General features: G+C 44.5%; 1 protein-coding gene across 1 annotated transcript in view; it reads left to right on the top strand.

Annotated features, from left to right (window-relative positions):
- The window catches only part of TMC7 (transmembrane channel like 7), a 45,261-nt gene extending 28,178 nt beyond the window's left edge, over positions 1–17,083 (top strand). Inside the window, exons 9-16 of the mRNA XM_028091698.2 lie at positions 321–478; positions 3,446–3,563; positions 3,880–3,977; positions 5,971–6,157; positions 8,928–9,058; positions 11,840–11,995; positions 15,858–15,936; positions 17,003–17,083. Coding sequence (XP_027947499.2) covers positions 321–478; positions 3,446–3,563; positions 3,880–3,977; positions 5,971–6,157; positions 8,928–9,058; positions 11,840–11,995; positions 15,858–15,936; positions 17,003–17,083 — 1,008 coding nt within the window. The remainder of the gene's footprint in view (positions 1–320; positions 479–3,445; positions 3,564–3,879; positions 3,978–5,970; positions 6,158–8,927; positions 9,059–11,839; positions 11,996–15,857; positions 15,937–17,002) is intronic.
- Positions 17,084–17,368: the final 285 nt, after the last annotated feature.

The raw sequence follows: 17,368 nt of genomic DNA, 5'->3' as shown, positions 1-17,368 counted from the left end.
GCATGTAGCCAGACATGGGGCTCAATCTCACGACCCTGAGATCATGACTTGAGCCAAAATCAAGAGTCAGACACTTAAGCGACTGAGCCACCCAGGCGCCCCAGAAATGGCTTGTGTTTAGAGGCCATGTTGAATGACATATATGTTTTGTGTTGTTTGTTTATCTAAATATGTATAGTTGAATTTTTTTTCCAGTTTTATTGACATATAATTGACATATAACATATAAGGTGTACAGCATAATGACTTGACGTACTTATAGTTAAGTTCTTTCAAGGTCAATTCATTTGTGATGTAACTTCCCTTTGATATCTTCATAGGAAATTGACAAGATGGTTTTTGGAGAGAACCTTTTGATATTGTACCTGCCTTCTATTGTGATTACGCTGGCCAATTTTATCACCCCAATGATCTTTGCCAAGATCATCCACTATGAGGATTATTCCCCAGGCTTTGAGATCCGGCTGACAATACTTAGGTAATGCCTAGACATGCCACGCAGGTCACCACTTGTCCACTTTTCTGCCCATGGCAGACACTGCTAATCAATTGTGGCACCTTTTCCTGTTGAGCCAAGAATCCTCGGCAGTCTTCAGACAGCCCACCTGAATGAATCAGAGTTTGCCTATGCAGTGAAATCTCTTTGACTTAAGCATGTACTCAGCGGTATTGTATTTTTGGTTCATGTATTAGCACATCCACAGCTGAGGGCATAAGGTGCGGCCCTGGGATTGCTTGGAAGATGTTAGAAATGACGAGTGTATACCACCAAGGGAATGAGGAAATGAGAGAGTGAAGGGAAGGCTGTTGATAAAGGGTTTCTTACTGGGGCTGCTGGCAGCTGGGGCTTGGCCCTACCGGACAACTGGGTGTTTGGGTGGGATATGTCTTAGTGGGTTCCCACCCACCAAGGTGTCCATCCTTTACTTCATAAGAGTAGCTGGCTCCCAGAGGCATCAATTCCCCCATGCTCCACCTCGCTACCCCTGTGCATGGGCCTTGGGAGGAGAGGAGAGGAGAGTTATAAGCACTTACATCAGGAGCCTGGGGTATCTGCCGGGATAATGAGTGCCGAGAAAGTGGGGCCAGGTCACTGACTGTGCGTGCTACAGCTAACTGCTTATAATTTGTTGTGATATCTCTTCTCATTCTAAATAAATACTCAGTTTCTTAAAAAAGAAAGAAAGAGAAAAGAAAAAGAAAGGACAGCTGTAAAGCAGGGTCTGGGGAGTGAACACAAGTAAGTTGAAGAGGACCAGGTGGGGGACTGTGTGATATAGAGCGTTTCATGCCTCAGATGGCATTCGCATTTTTTTTTAACTTTTTATTTTGGAAAATTTCAAACAGAAACAAAAGTTATAATAAACCTCCATATGCCCATCACTTAGTTTTGATCATTACCAACAATTTGCTAATCTTGTTTCATCTTTCCCCCCCAACATACTTTTGCTGGATTATTTTAAGCAAATCTTTTTTTTTTTTAAGATTTTATTTATTTATTTGACAGAGAGGCACAGCAAGAGAGGGAGCACAAGCAGGGGGAGTAGGAGAGGGAGAAGCAGGCTTCCTGCGGAGCAGGGAGCCCGATGCGGGGCTCGATCCCAGGACCCTGGGATCATGACCTGAGCCAAAGGCAGACAATTAATGACTGAGCCACCCAGGCGCCCCTATTTTAAGCAAATCTTATTTCACCCCTTTTCCCCCCTTAACAGACCATCATCACACCTTAAATTAAGTTGGTTCCCCGATGAAGTTGCAAATGACTTTCCAGGATTGGTTTGTTCAAACCAGGATCCAAACAAAGGCCACATGCTACGTTTGGTTGTTATGTCTCTTTTTTTTTTTTTTTTTTATAGATTTTATTTATTTGAGAGAGAGAATGAGATAGAGAGCACGAGAGGGAAGAGGGTCAGAGGGAGAAGCAGACTCCCTGCTGAGCAGGGAGCCCGATGCGGGACTCGATCCCGGGACTCCAGGATCATGACCTGAGCCGAAGGCAGTCGCTTAACCAACTGAGCCACCCAGGCGCCCGGTTGTTATGTCTCTTAAGACCCCTTCGTTCTTTTCAGAATTCCCCCATCCCTTTCATTAAGCTGTCAATTTGTGGGAGAAACTAGGCGTTTGCCCTGTAGACTGTCCCCTCATGTGGATTTAGTTCATTGTTTCTTCATGTTGTGTCATTCTGTTGCTCGCAGTTGCTAAAAACTACCGTGTAGATTCCAAACGTCAGGTGGCATGCTACATAATGAGAAGAGTGAGCAGATGTGTGGCTTTGCTTTTCTCCCCACTTTTTCATATTTTGTTGTTGTTGTTTTTTACAACCAAACAATTGAAAAGCATCTTTCAAAAAAGTTAGCCCACTCTGCCCTCCTATCATGAATCCTGCTTTCCCAAGTAGCCCTCATCTGTGGGGTTCCTGGTGTTTATTCGCACATTTTCTGTTTTTAGAAATAGGATCATATGTAAGTGACACTCCATAACATGCTTTTTCCACTTCCCAATGTATCAGACGTCACTCAGAGCTCATACTTAGAAGATTCGATTAGTTTCTTTCAGGAATGCATCATGTTCTATAGTCTATAGTGTGGCTTTGTCATCTGTCATCATGGATTCAGTTATTCCCAGCTTTCTGATCCTTTTTTTTCCCCCTGCCATTTAAAAAATTGTAGCAAAATATATACGTAACATAAAAAGACATTTTTTTTAAAGATTTTATTTTTAAGTGATCTCTACACCCAATGTGGGACTAGAACTCACAACTCTGAGATCAAGGGTCACATGCTCCCCTAACTGTGCCATTCAAGTTAGACATGTAAAAAAGTATTTGGGGCACCTGGGTGGTTCAGTTGGTTAAGTGTCTGCCTTCCACTCAGGTCATGATCCCAGTGCTGGGATCGAGCCCCGTGTCAGGCTCCCTGCTCAGCAGGGAGTCTGCTTCTCCCTCTCCCCTGCCCCTCCCCCTGCCTGTGCTCTATTGCTTCCTCTCTCCTTCTCTCTCTCAAATAAATAAATAAAATCCTTTTAAAAACTTCTATTTATTTATTTAGAGAGCATGCACAAGCAGAGGGAGAGGCAGAGGGAGAAGGAGAGAGAGAATCTCAAGCAGACTCCGTGCTGATGGCAGAACCTGATACAGGGCTCCAACCAAGGACCCTGAGATCATGGCCTGAGCTGAAATCAACAGTCAGACGCTTAACCGACTGTGCTGCCCAGGCGACCCTAGACATTTTTAAGTGTACAATTCTGTGGCATTAAGTACATTCCCAGTGCTGTGCCACCAGAGCTGCTATCCATTTCTAGAACGTTCTCAGAATCCCAAACAGAAACTCTCTAATTATTTGTGGGTTTGCTTTGGAGCTTTTCTGCTGTCTAGCCTCAGTTCCAAGGAGCCGGCCTGCCCTGAGCCTCCTCTTCCCACGCCCTCTCCTCACTGTTTCCCCCGCAGGTGTGTCTTTATGCGGCTGGCTACCATCTGTGTGCTGGTGTTCACCCTGGGTTCCAAGATTACATCCTGTGATAACTACTCCTGTGAGCTCTGTGGCTACAACCAGAAACTCTACCCGGTGAGCCTGCAGGGAGGGGGGCATCTTGCAGGGAGAGGTCATTGTGGGGTGACAGGCTCAGCATCAAGAGAATGGCCCTCAAAGCTATGGGTTTGAATCCCAGTTGATCCGCTTTTCCTCCTGTGTAGCCGAGTCACACATAGGCACTTCTGTAGGCTTGAAAACCAGAGTCTGTGCTGGGACTCCGAGGAGCGTCAGCTGATGGCCTCCAGAAGCAGCAGGATCTGAGAGTGGACAGAGCATTGGAAGGAGTGTGAGAACCTGGCTTTCTCTGCCCCAAGTTGGGCCTCATTTTCTCTTATCTCTTTGGTTTCAGTGCTGGGAGACCCAAGTTGGGCAGGAAATGTACAAGCTGATGATCTTTGACCTCATCATCATCTTGGCTGTGACGCTTTTTGTGGATTTTCCCAGAAAGTAAGTGTGAGGGATACCCCTCTGATTTCCGCCTACCCCTCCCAGTCCCTTCCATATCCCCAGTGGAGGCTCCCATCAAAGCTGCTCTTCATAAAGTGCTGACAGACATCACTGACAACCATCCAGTGACTTTCAGTTGGCTCTAGGCCATTGACCCTATAGTCCATTAGGTGCCCCCTTGAAAGGCAGCATGAACCAAAATGGCGCTGCTTTCCATGAAGTTTCCATGGAGATGGCTTCTGACCATTAGCACAGCTACTATCAAGGGAGACCTTCCAGGTTCACACCCGAACACGGCCACTTGCTGGTCATGTGACCTTGGGCAATAAGCTCTGTGCCTATTTTCCCATCTGTGAAATGGGGATGGTAGCCATAGCCACTTCACAGCACAGTTTGAGGATGACATGAGAAAATGCAGATAAAAGTACTGAGCACTCAACAAAATATTACCTGTCGCTATCATGATTATCATTACCACATTGTCATTGCATTATTATTATTGGCATCTCCTTGAGCCTTAGGTGAAACTGTTTACTTAACCACGTTTTTACCCAGCTGTACAAATTATCCAGGCATGTCAGTAGTCCAGTAAGCCCTTAAAAATAAACTTTAAAAAAGAACCTATCCTTTTGTTTTTATTTATCTATTTATTTTTAAAAATTTATTTATTTTAGAGAGAGAGCATGTGAGCACACAAGCAGGGGAGGGGCAGAGGTAGAGGAAGAGAATCTCAAGCAGACTCCCCACTGAGCTCAGAGCTGAATGTGGGGCTTGATCTCAGGACCCTGAGATCATGACCTGAGCAGAAACCAAGAGTCAGACACTTTACTGACTGCGCCACCCAGGCAACTCTATTTTTATTTATTTATTTATTTATTTAATTTTTGGAGGGGGGAACGAGAGAGTGGGGGGTGGGGTTTAGGGGAGGGGCAGAGGGAGAGAGAGAATCTTAAGCAGGCTCTGCACCCAACACAGAGCCTGAGCCAAAATCAAGAGCCAGATGCTTAACTGACTGGTGCCTCGAAACTCTCCTTTTAGAAACCTACAAATATGACATGAGTGTGTACTTATTAAAAAATGTTAAATATTTAGAATACAGAAATAAAAACAGAGGCCTAGAGAATAGTGTGACTTCTCTTTTGTTACCATCCCCCTAGCTCCCCATTCCCACCTCATTTCTCAGAGGTAGATCCAGCTTTGGGGTAGATCCAGCAGTCCTTACAAATAAAAACACATTTACAGAACTACCTATGCAAATAAACACACAGTCTTGCTAGGAGCGTTCTTTTTCCCCCTATAAATAGGATCACAGTACATCCACATTGGTCTGCAGCTTGCCTTCCCACCCCCCCCCCCTTTGGACACACAAAATACAATGAACAACTTTCCATATCAGGACGCATGGATTTTCCTCATTTATTTTAAGGACTGTATAATATAAGTCCATGCCTTATAATTTGTCATTGTAGCCCCTACTGATGGGCATTTAGGTTGTCTCCAGTGTTTTTGCTAATATGAGACAGTCTACAGTGAACAACTCTGTGTGTTAATCTCAAGCCCCTGGTCCTGGGGTTTCTGCAAGGAGTATGTAGGATTCCAGGAAGTGGTATGCTAGGCGGTAGGGTTCTCATAAGCCATTTTCTGTGTGAATGCACATTAATTTTTGGGCTCAGTGGCAAGCAAGAGCACAGAGACTGTCCGTGTCATTCATTGTCACCACAACCTGGTGGAGTAGGTTGTTATAATTCCCCCACATTCCAGATGAGGAGAACAAACGTTATCTAACCTTATTTGACTGCTAAGCTGTAGATCTGAGATTCAAACTCTGGTCTTAATGATTCCAGAGTTCCCTGCATTCTGCATCTTCTAGACATGTGACTAACCAGTTTCCAGGAGAAATGTGTGTGGAAACAACCCTGATTTGGTGGACGTGGTTCTGTGGCCTTGGCAGGCACTGGCAGTCCAGGTGAGAAATTGTCCCCTTTGTTTCCAGGCTCCTGGTGACCTACTGTTCCTCTTGGAAGCTGATTCAGTGCTGGGGACAGCAGGAATTTGCCATTCCTGATAACGTTCTGGGGATCGTCTATGGGCAAACCATTTGCTGGATTGGAGCGTTTTTCTCACCTCTTCTCCCTGCAATTGCAACCTTGAAATTCATTATAATCTTTTATGTGAAAGAGGTAAGGAGAGCGGGGGCAAGGGGCTGATATTCTGGACCATTCTTGACCATGCAAGGCATTGGGCAGGTCATGTGTCTGCAGCCCAAGCACATCCCACGAATCAAAATTACATCCCTTGGGACGCCTGGGTGGCTCAGTCGGTTAAGTGTCTGCCTTCGGCTCAGATCATGTCCCAGGGTCCTGGGATCAAGTCCTGCATTAGCCTCCTTGCTCAGCGGGGATCCTGTTTCTCCCTCTGCTGCTGCTCCCCCTGCTTGTGCTCTCTCTCTCTCTCTCTGACAAATACAGAACCTTTAAAAAAAATTACATCCCTTATTTGGTGTATATTTTTATTCTGGAAAAAAAGACTTTGAATGGATTTCCACATCTTTATAATTTTGAGAGTTTTGTCAAGACTTTTTTTTTGCTCCTGTGATTGAAATGTTTTTGTAAGTCACTGTCCAAGAGGGGAGCCACAGTTGAGCCATCAGTTGGCGGTGGCACATTTTGGTGATGTTTCACAAGACATCTGTTAATTGAAGTTCTGTTACTTTTCCGTTTGGATGTTGGAGCCAATGTATTTATTTTCAGGTCTCAAAAGTATTTGTGTAGCTCTTCTAGTGGCTCACAGGCCCCGAGCACTGTGCCTGAACTAAGTGCTTATTGGGTAGAGTAGTCCTGTGGATGACTAACTGATCTGGGCTTATTAACTGAGCTGCCTTTTTAATAATTATTATTATAGAGGCAATATATGCTCACTATTAAACTATATACAGGGATGCCTGGGTGGCACAGTCGGATAAGCGTCTGACTCTTGGTTTCGGCTCAGGTCGTGACCTCAGGGTCACGATATCGAGCCCCACGCCCAGCTCCGTGCTCAGTGCAGAGCCCATTTGAGATTCTCTCTCCCTCTGCCCCTCCCCACCACCCACATGCTCTCTCTCTCTCAAAATAAATAAGTAAATCTTTTTTAAAAAACTATAAAGTATATACAGATATGCATATTGTAACTTCCATCCCTTCTTCTGGAGGTACCCTCTGTTAACAGGGCCCATGCTTACTAATTACCTACTATGCTAAGCCCTGAGGATTTAGAAATGGAAGTAATAATAATAAAGGTATTAATAATAATGACAGTAATAATGGTTGTAAGAATACCACGTGCCTCCACTCTGCTGAACACTTTACACAGGTTATCATGGAATGCTCACACACATCTTTTGAAGTAGGTACTGATATTAACCGTATTTTATGAATCAGGAAGCTGAAGTTCAGAGAGGTTAAGTAAGTCGCCCAAGGTCATAGAGCTTATAAGTGACTCCAGATTCCAGCACCTAAGCTATTTAATCCTTCGGTAAGCAGGGCCCTTCGATTGGGCCGTACTTCAGGCCCAGATGTTTTTTGGCCTTTGAAGAATGTTCTGGTGCTTTCATGTGGAAACTTGAGTTGGTCGAAGGCACCAAAGGAGAGATGGATGTGAGAAAACTTAGAAGAAATTTTTCCTTTTCGGGACGCCTGGGTGGCTCAGTCGGTTAAGCATCTGCCTTCAGCTCAGGTCATGATCCAAGGGTCCTGGGATCGAGTTCCACATCGGGCTCCCTGCTCAGCGAGGAGCCTGCTTTTCCCTCTGCCTGCTACTCCCTCTGCTTGTGCTTTCTCTCTCCCTAATAAATAAATAAAATCTTTAAAAAAGAAAATTTTCTTTTTCCAGAAAATATTGGTCACCCAGTGCTTTCCTGGTATGTAGCCTAGCAAAGATGTGTGGGGGTAACGGAATAGGTCATGGGCACTAGGCTGGGTTCTGACTCCACAGGCCTGACCAGCCAGCCACCCCCAAACAGGACACCAGGGGGCCCTAGCACTCATTGCTGTTCACCTCACAAGATTTTCTGGCTACTGGAGCAGTCAGAACAGCTTGAGGTCCCCTCCCAGTAATGTAGTTTTTAAAAATAATAAGGAGAAATTGTATGCCTGTTACTATACCCCTCCCCCCTTTCCACTTGATATTTCCACAAGTCTTTTTTGCCTCGATAGAAATATTTGTTTTTATTTTTTATTTTTATATTTCTAAAGATTTTATTTATTTGAGAGAGAGAGCATGAGAAGAGAGAGAGCAGGAAGAGGGGCAGAGGGAGAAGCAGACTCCCTGCTGAGCAGGGAACCCGACATGGGGCTGAATCCCAGGACCCCAAGATCACAACCTGAGCTGAAGGCAGATGCTTCACCGACTGAGCCATCCAGGTGCCCCAGAAATACTTGTTTTTAATACAGAGGAAAAATAAATATGCTTATAAAAAATTCAAACAAAATCTCTCTTAACTTGTTCCTTGTTAGCGTAGATCCATTTAATACATATTTTAACTCCTATAAAGAATACTTTTTAAAAAACATAAATGAGATCATAGGGCATATTTCACAGTGCCATGCAGGATGTAGCGCTCTCTCACCCTCTCTAAGGGCTCCCCGGTATTGCACTGTGCAGATGCACTTGAACCTTCGCGCAGCCCCTGTTGATCGCTATTTAGGTTGCTTCCAGTTATTCCCAGATATCAGCACTTGCAGCAGTAAACATCCATATCTATGTATTTTGGCCCCTGTATTCTATTTTCTCGTCGGGATGAATTTCCCCAGGGTTGGGGCCTGGATTAATCATGTTTCATTTTGATCTAGATTGCTGAACCCTCTGGAAAAGTCATACCAGTTTACATTCCCACTGGAATGCATAAATGTGCTCGTTGATCTTCAAGGGAGCTAGACTCTTACTTGTTTCTCATTCTTTCTCTCCCTTTAGATGAGTCTTCTTTATACCTGCAGACCCTCCCCAAGACAGTTCAGAGCATCCAATTCTAATTTCTTCTTCCTGTTGGTGTTGTTGATTGGGCTTTGTTTGGCCATAATACCTCTGACAATCAGCATGGCACGGTAAATATGACTTTGTTTTCTAGAACATTTGCTTGCTTCTTGGCATGTCCCTCTTTTCTATTCAAGGGTCCCTTGCATTCTTTATTGGCTTTCCTCATGGGGTTCCACCTGCAGAAGTCAGTAAGTCACTCCTGGTTTGGCCAGGCCCACCTTTGTTTTAGAATCTCTCTCTGGATGCTGGAATGTCCTGGCCCATTTTCGGAAGTTGGGCTTGCACTGTTGCCATTGTTTTAAGAGAGTGCCAGTGGGTCTGTCCTGCCCTACTCCTTTTTCCTCGGACTTCTAGTCTCCTTTGTTTCTGATTACAAAAATAATACATGCTCACTGTAGAAGACTTGGAGTGTCTTCAGTGTGACAAGCACTGTGCTAGGTGCTAGGAGTATAGAGATGATTCAGACATGGCACAAGGAATGTAGAGTCTAGTGTGGAATTTGGTAAGAGCAGAAATGCTTAAGACTAAGGATCAGAAATTGAGGGTTCAAACCCCAGTGACCCTATTCCCTAGGACTATAACCATTTATATCAAAGGCTGGCAAACATTTTCTCTAAAGGGCAAGCCTAAATATTTAGGCTTTGTGGGCCCTATGGTGTCAGTAGCAACTGTTTAACTCTCTTGTGTCATTATGAAAGCAGCCATAGACAACATACATACTAATGGGCATGACTGTGTTCCAATAAAACTTTATTTATAAAAAACAGATGGTGGGCCAGATTTGGCCCATGGGCTATAGTTTACCAATCTCTCTGACTTATATTCTCATGGAATTCCATTTCTTTATCTTTAAATTAAAATTCTTTTTTTAAAGATTTTTATTTATTTATTTGACAGAGAGATAGAGAACACAAGTAGGCAGAGTGGCAGGCAGAGGGAGAGGGAGAAGCAGGCTCCCCGCTGAGCAGGGAGCCCGATGCGGGGCTTGATCCCAGGACCCCGGGATCATGACCTGAGCCAAAGGCATCCTCTTAACCGACTGAGCCACCCAGGTGCCCCTAAATTAAAATTCTTGAACTTTGAATCTGTCTCTCAGATCTTATTTTTTAACCAATTTGAGTGTATATATTTTTATTGTTTTTTGTTATGCTGATAGATATTATATAAAAAGTCAAACCGTACAAAAGGATATAAATTAAAGAGAAAAAATTGCCCTTTATCCTCCCTTCTTGGTCCCATTCTGTCCAGGTAACCACGATTAATATTTTATGATTACTTCCAGAAATTCATATGAACAATGTATTTACTTTTAAAAAAACACAAATGGAATAATGCTGAAACCCTGTTTGGATGCTTTTTTTTTCCACTTAATTTTATATTGTGCCCTTTTCCATGCCAGCATATACAGAACTGTCATTGTTTTAAAATGTTTTTTAGCTTTGATTTCTTTATATAATAAATACATTCACATGACACAAAATTCAAAAAGATGAGGATATGATGGAAATTCATTTTCTAGTCCTGTTTCCCAACTACTTAGTTTCTGTCTGGGAGCCAGTCACTTCACATCTCTGTGTCTCTTTCAGTGGTTTTTTAGTACTCTGTTTTATGAATGGATCATAAATTATTCATTCATTTCCTTAAGCATTAGTTAGGTTGCTTCTAAGAATGTTTTTTTATCCATAAAGATAGGGCTGCAATGGAAAATCTTATACACAGAACTTTGTGATGTGAGTGTAGGCAATTCTTTGTAGGCTTTAATTACAAATTTTTTCCATTGTAATTTTGATTCCCCCCTTTTTATTTTGAAAAATTTCAAATCTGTAGAAAAGTTTTAAAAAAATAGCAACAATGAAGACCCCTATACCCTTCAACTGGATGTCCCAGTTGTTAGTATTTTGCTACATTTGTTTTATCTCACTCTACATACATTTTTTATGTGTGTCATGACCCAATTAAAATTGTTATAGGCATTATGACATACCTAAATAATAACCTCAGACAACCCCATTTTGAGATCTGGGGGTGCACAGAAGATTGGAGCTAAATATTTGAGCATGCATGCAGCTCCTAAAAATAAGAATATCCTCCTTCCCACACATCCAGAGTAATATTATCATATCTAATTAATACATCATATTTCTGCTGTTTTCTAATTTCTCCTATCGTCACCCAATAGTCTTTTATGGCCTTATTTTTAAAATGAGGATCTTTTGAGTTTTGCCCATTGCTTTTGATTGCTATGTCTCCTTACTCTCCATTAATTTTATTTATTTTAAGTAATCTCTACAGCCAACGTGGGGCTCAAACTCACGACCCTGAGATCAAGAGTTGTATTTTCTTCTGACTGAGCCAGCCAGAGGCTTCTCCTTATTCTCTTTGAATCTTTGATTCTTGAGGGGCACCTGGCTGGCTCAGTTGGTGGGGCATATGACTCTTGATCTTGGGGTCATGAGTTCGAGCCCCATGTTGGGCGCAGAGTCTATTTTTTTTAATTAATTAATTTAAAAAAATCTTTGATTCTTTGAAGAGTCCACAATAGTTTCCGCACCTCCAAATTAAGAGACTGGTGAATAAAATCACCACCACATTCTGGATCTGTTTGATTGTTGTCTCATAGTGTCATTTAAATTGCCTCTTCTGTGCTAAATTTCCTATAAACTGGAAGTCAGTCTAGAGACTAGATGAAGTTTCAGGGTCAGCGTTTTTGACCAGAATGTTCCAGAAGGCCCATACGATCAGGCAGTTCCTCTCGGGTCACTGATAACAAGCTGGTGGGTGTGCAGAGGAGGGACACTCAGCCTGTACTGTGTGCCTCACCCTGAGCCCCTGGGTCTATGTCTTGGCAGCATCTCTTCCTCGAAAGCCTGTGGGCCATTCACCAACTTCAACACCACCTGGGAGGTGGTCCCCAAGACAGTGAGCACCTTTCCCAGCTCACTGCAGTCCCTGGTCTATGGCGTCACATCGGAAGCCTTTGCAGTGCCTTTTTTCATGATTATCTGGTGAGTAAGAACTGCCTGGACCCTTGCAAGTATTCTCCATTGAGGCACATGGAGCTTTCTCCACTGGGAAATGGGAGCTGACCTGCTACACTCGATAAGTTACCGAACCTCCCCTCTCCCTCTGCCCCCTCCCTGCCTGTGTGCTCTCTCTCTCTCTCCTCACTCTCTCTCTCAAATAAATAAATATTTAATAAAAAGGGGGGGGCACCTGGGTGGCTGAGTCAGTTAAGCATCTACCTTTGGCTTAGGTCATGAGCCCGGGGTCCTGGGATGGAGCCCCAAGTTGGGCTCCCTGCTCAGCAGGGAGTCTGCTTCTCCCTCTCCCTCTGCTTTTCCCCCTGCTTGTGTTTTCTCTCTCCTACTCTCTCTCTCTTAAATAAATAAAATCTTAAAAGAAAAGTTTCCAAACCTCTGTGAGCCTTACTTTCCCATCTTTAAAATGGGCATCATAATAGTGATTTTTTTTAAAGATTTTATGTATTTATTTATTTATTTAGAGGGAGAGAGAGAGAGAGAGAGAGAGAGAGAGAAAGCATGCACATATGAATGGGGGAGGGGCAAAGGGAGAGGGAGAGAATCCCAAATAGACTCTGCGCTGAGCAGGGAGCCTGCCACAGGGCTCGATCTCACGACCTTGAGATCATGACCTGAGCTGAAACCAAGAGTTGGAAGCCACTGGGAGGCTCCATAATAGTGACTCCTTAAGAGGGTCATTGAGCGGGTTTGGTTAAGATCCTGCAGTTAAAGCATTTAGCTCAATGCTTGCCATAAAAACCCAATAAACATTGCTGATTAGTATTGATTATTTACAAACTCACTTGCACTTTGATAAAGAAAGTGACTGGGGTGCCTCGGTGGCTCAGTCATTAAGCGTCTGCCTTCGGCTCAGGTCATGATCCCGGGGTCCTGGGATCGAGGCCCACATCGGGCTCTCTGCTCAGTGGGAAGCCTGCTTCTCCCTCTCCCACTCCCCCTGCTTGTGTTCCCTCTCTTGCTGTCTGTCTCTCTGTCAAAATAAATAAATAAAATCTTAAAAAAAAAAAAAGAAAGTGATTACTGGGCAGAGAAGAGCACTGGATTAGAAGCATGCACTTGAACCCTGGCTTTACTACTTATACACAGTTCGTGTTCTCCCTGTGCCTGTTTCCTCACCTGGAAGATGGGGGTAAGAATGGCACATACTTCATAGGGTTGTGAGAAGAAGGAAATATGGCTAACAAAGTAAAATGCATAGCAGAGGACCTGGCCCTTAGTAAAGGCTCAGTAAATCACAGGTGTTGTACATCAAGGTAACAAGTCTTTGCTGCATAGTGATTCATTTTGAGTGTTAAAGTAATTCTAGGGCCACCTGGGTGGCTCATTTGGTTAAGCGTCTCTTTTTTTTTTTAAGATTTTTTAATTTATTTATTTGACAGAGAAAGAGAGAGAGAACACAAGCAGGGGGAGCGGCAGGCAGAGGGAGAGGGAGAAGCAGGCTCCCCGCTCAGCAAGGAGCCCGACGTGGGGCTTGATCCCAGGACCCTGGGATCATGACCTGAGCCGAAGGCAGACGCTTAACCGGCTGAGCCACCCAGTTGCCCCTAAGCGTCTGACTTGATCTCAGCTCAGGTCTCAATATTAGGCTTCACCCTGGGTGTGGAGCCTACATTAAAAAATAATAATAAAATAATTCTAATCACAAATGTACACTGAGGTCTTACTATGTGCTAGGTGTTGTTCTAAGTGAGTCTATCCTCATTATTCATGGACTCAATTTTTTTTGTCTGTGTTGTGAATATGCCTACTTGCTAAAAATATTCTGCAACCCCCAAATCAATACTCGAAGCAGTTTCATGGTCATTTGTGGACTTGCACAGAGTAGCAAAAAATTGGAGTCACCCAAAAAGCACTTAGTCTGTTTGGGCTGCTAGGTGGCTTATAAACAACAGGAATTTATTGCTTATAGTTCTGGAGGCTGCAAGTCCAAGATCAGGGTGTCCGTCAGTATGTTAGGTGAGAGCCCTCTTCTGGCTTGCAGACTTCTCATATCCTCACGTAGCAGAAGGGATGAGCTAGCTCTCGGGGGTCCCTTTGGTCGGGGCATAATCCCATTCCTGAGGACTCTGTCCTCATGACCTAGCCACCTCCCAAAGGCCCCACTTTCTAATACCATCACCTTGGGATTAGGATTTCAACATATCAATTGGGAGGGCACACGTTCACACCATTGTATGCTTGTTGCCGGCTAGAGTCTAAACAATGCAATAGTCTGCCTTCTTGTTTCAGCTCTCATACTATAAATGTCCTTTTGTGATCTCTATGGGGCCAGGTTTCTTGCAGTTTGTGCTTTTGGTGGGTCGTTTCACTGTTTAAGTTGGCCCCAAGCATACTGAAGTGCTTCTTAGTCATTCCTAAGTGCAAGAGGGCTGTGATGTGCCCTACAAAGAAAATAGGTAAGTTAGATAAGCTTTATTCAGGCATGCGTTATAGTGCTGGTGACACCGAGTTCAATGCTAAGGGATCAACAGTAATATTTAAATAAGGTGTCTTCAAACAGAAACAAGGTTATATATTGATAACTTTCTTTTTCAATAAATAAGGAACATAAGGTATTGATCAGTTTACAAAAATGTTGTGACTCAAGGAGCCTACCCCTGTACATCCCCTAGGGGCACTGGTTCAGAATTCACTAATTCATTGTTCCTGGAGACTTTGTAGAATATAACTACCACAAATACCTGGAACTGATTGTAGGTAGCATGTATTAACTGTAATGACATCAGTACCGTTATCCCACGATACAGTCTTACAGTAAAAGCCCACCACCATGCAAGAAGAGAACCCCAAAAATTTATTTGTTAAAGGCAGCATACCTTTGATGGAGATTTAATAAGACGATTTGGGGAAACTATGCAGACAGCGTGGAATTCCGAGTATCTCAGGATCCAGCTACTCCAAGGTCCTACTCCAGCTGTGGCCTGACTGGCACCATCTGGTGGCGGTTTCCTCATCTGGCCATTCTTGCCCTGTGGCCATGGTGTCTTCCAGGAGAGTATCATTGATATGAGTGGTTCCAGTGGCCCTTATTTCCTCAGCCTATCTGGGGAGATTGGACAGGAAACCACCTCCCCTTCGTGGAACGGAATGAGGTTGCCTACTGTTTCCCTGGGGGTGCACCCTCCACCCCGCGTGCCCCTCTCCCCAAAGATAATAACTTCAACCACCCCCATTTTGAGGTCTGGGACCACACAGAAGATAGGAGCCAACTGCCAATTGCTTTTATTCAAAGATGTATTCTAGGCTTGTTGTCCCTGGGTTTTACTATATTATCCCCATTGTACAGATGAGGAGACAGAGGCCATCACAGTGATCATTCCATACTGATCTGACTGTCTGGACCATTTCCTTCTCTTTCCCTGTCAAATTGTGTGTGCCAGGGGAACATCAACAACTTTTAATATTAACTTAAAAAGCAAGGCATGAATCAGTCTCTGTTATCCCTGCCAACTAAAAACCCCCCTGCTTAGGAGAGATTTCTTTCTTAAAGATTTTTTTTTTTTTTTTAAGTAATCTCTACACCCAATGCGGGGCTTGAACTCTCAACCTCAAGATCAAGAGTTGCGCCCCAGATTTGTCCTCCCTTCCTTCCTTCCTCCCTCCCTTCTTCCTTCCTTCCTTCTTTCCCCTCCCTGCCTCTCTCTCCTTTCTTTTTTTTCTTTTCTTTCTCTTTCTCTCTCTTTTTCTCTTTCTCTCTTTCTCTCTTTCTTTCTCTCTTTTTTTCCCTAACAAAAGTAAACCTGTTCTGGGCAAAATGGAACCGGTTGTTTTTCCAGTGGCTGTCAAATGGCACAAACTCCCTAGTGACCTCTCCTTTGTGTTGCAGCCTCATCATGTTTTACTTCATCGCCCTGGCTGGAGCACACAAGCGGGTGGTGGTCCAGCTCCGAGAGCAGCTATCCCTGGTAAGGAAGAGCAGGTCCAGAGGGTCATGGCTGGGGACGTCTACCCAGGACATCTCAAGGAAAGTGCCACTTTCCCCAGGGAGAGGGTGGAGTGCCGTGGCCCTGCTCACCACCGCTTCCCAGAACTGCCTTCGGCCCGGGCCTTGTCCAGCTTCATTCAGTCATGGGCTCATCCATGCCTTCAACGTGTGCGTTGATCACTGCATGCCCCTCATGCTGTGCTGGGATACAGTGGTGACCGAGAGAGATGAGACTGCTAAATAGGTACAGAAAAACCATGAATTCCAATAGCAGGAGCTGCTCTGAAGGTAATACGGAGGTAGTTAGATGAGGGGCGGCCCTCTGCTGCCGTAGATGGTGGCCGCGGAGGGCCTCTTTGCGGAGGTGACATTGGAGCTGAGACTTGAAGGACGAGGAGCCGATTGTGGGAGGTCTCAGGGGTGAGAGTAATAGGCGGAGGGGACAGCGAGGGCATTCCCGAGAGCTGGACGACAGGTGGCATTGGCTGGAGAGGCAAGATGATGCTGGATTATCAGCTGGGCTCACAGCACAGGGTGAGGGCTCTGGTGACAAGTTTGGGTTTAATTCTGAGTGTGATGGGAAACCAATGAAGTGTGTTAAGTAGAAGTCTGAAGTACAATTCTTTTTAAGATTATTTATTTATTTAGAGAGAGTGTGCATGAGCCAGCGGAGGGGGAGGGCAGAGGGACAGAGAGAATCTCAAGCAGATGCCACGCTGAGTGCAAATCCCGACTCGGGGCTCGGTCTCACACGGCCTTGAGATCATGACCCGAGCAGAAACCGAGAGTGAGACGTTCAACCGACTGTGCCACCCAGGCACCCCATCAGTCTGACGTACATTTTTTAAAAAGACTGTTGGCCCCTTTGTGGACAAGGGGCTGTGGAGGGGCAGGAGGGCAAGAGGCTGAGCAGTCTGGAGGCCATTACCACCGTCCAGTGGTTAGGATCCTTAGCCCCGAGTCTGACGGGGAATTGACTAGGTTGAAATGATGATATTTGCTTCCAAATATATTGAATGTGCTCTCGCACCAATTTCTATCTTTAGGAAAGTCGTGACAAGCGCTACCTGATCCAGAAACTAACAGAAGCCCAGAAGGATATAAAGAACAGACTGGACTGGCAATGAGGATCCTTCCACGTGCTGCTCATAAGCTGACCTGGTGACCTGCCGAGCCTACAGAGTCCACCTGGGTTTGGAGCAGAACTTTTAAAATACATTTTTCTGGAGTTCAGGTCTTCCCTGAAGGTGGTGGTGGTGTTTATGGCACCCAGCCCCTGTGGAGGGCTTTCGTGACTTCGAAAAAGCAGGTTCAAACCAAGTGTTTGCCTGTAGACCAGAAGCTTTAGTGACTCTCCCCCAAAACTGACTTATTAAGCCGTTTAAGCTGTCAGAACAAAAAATGAAGAGGGA

This window comes from Eumetopias jubatus, unplaced genomic scaffold (assembly GCF_037043125.1).
Source record: "Eumetopias jubatus isolate StellerSeaLion01/CBP00866 unplaced genomic scaffold, mEumJub1_p1.0 scaffold_12, whole genome shotgun sequence".
In the NCBI taxonomy this organism is placed as follows: Eukaryota; Metazoa; Chordata; class Mammalia; order Carnivora; family Otariidae; genus Eumetopias; species Eumetopias jubatus.
Note: the sequence above shows the minus strand (reverse complement) of the source record. Positions and strands in the feature narration are given on the sequence as shown.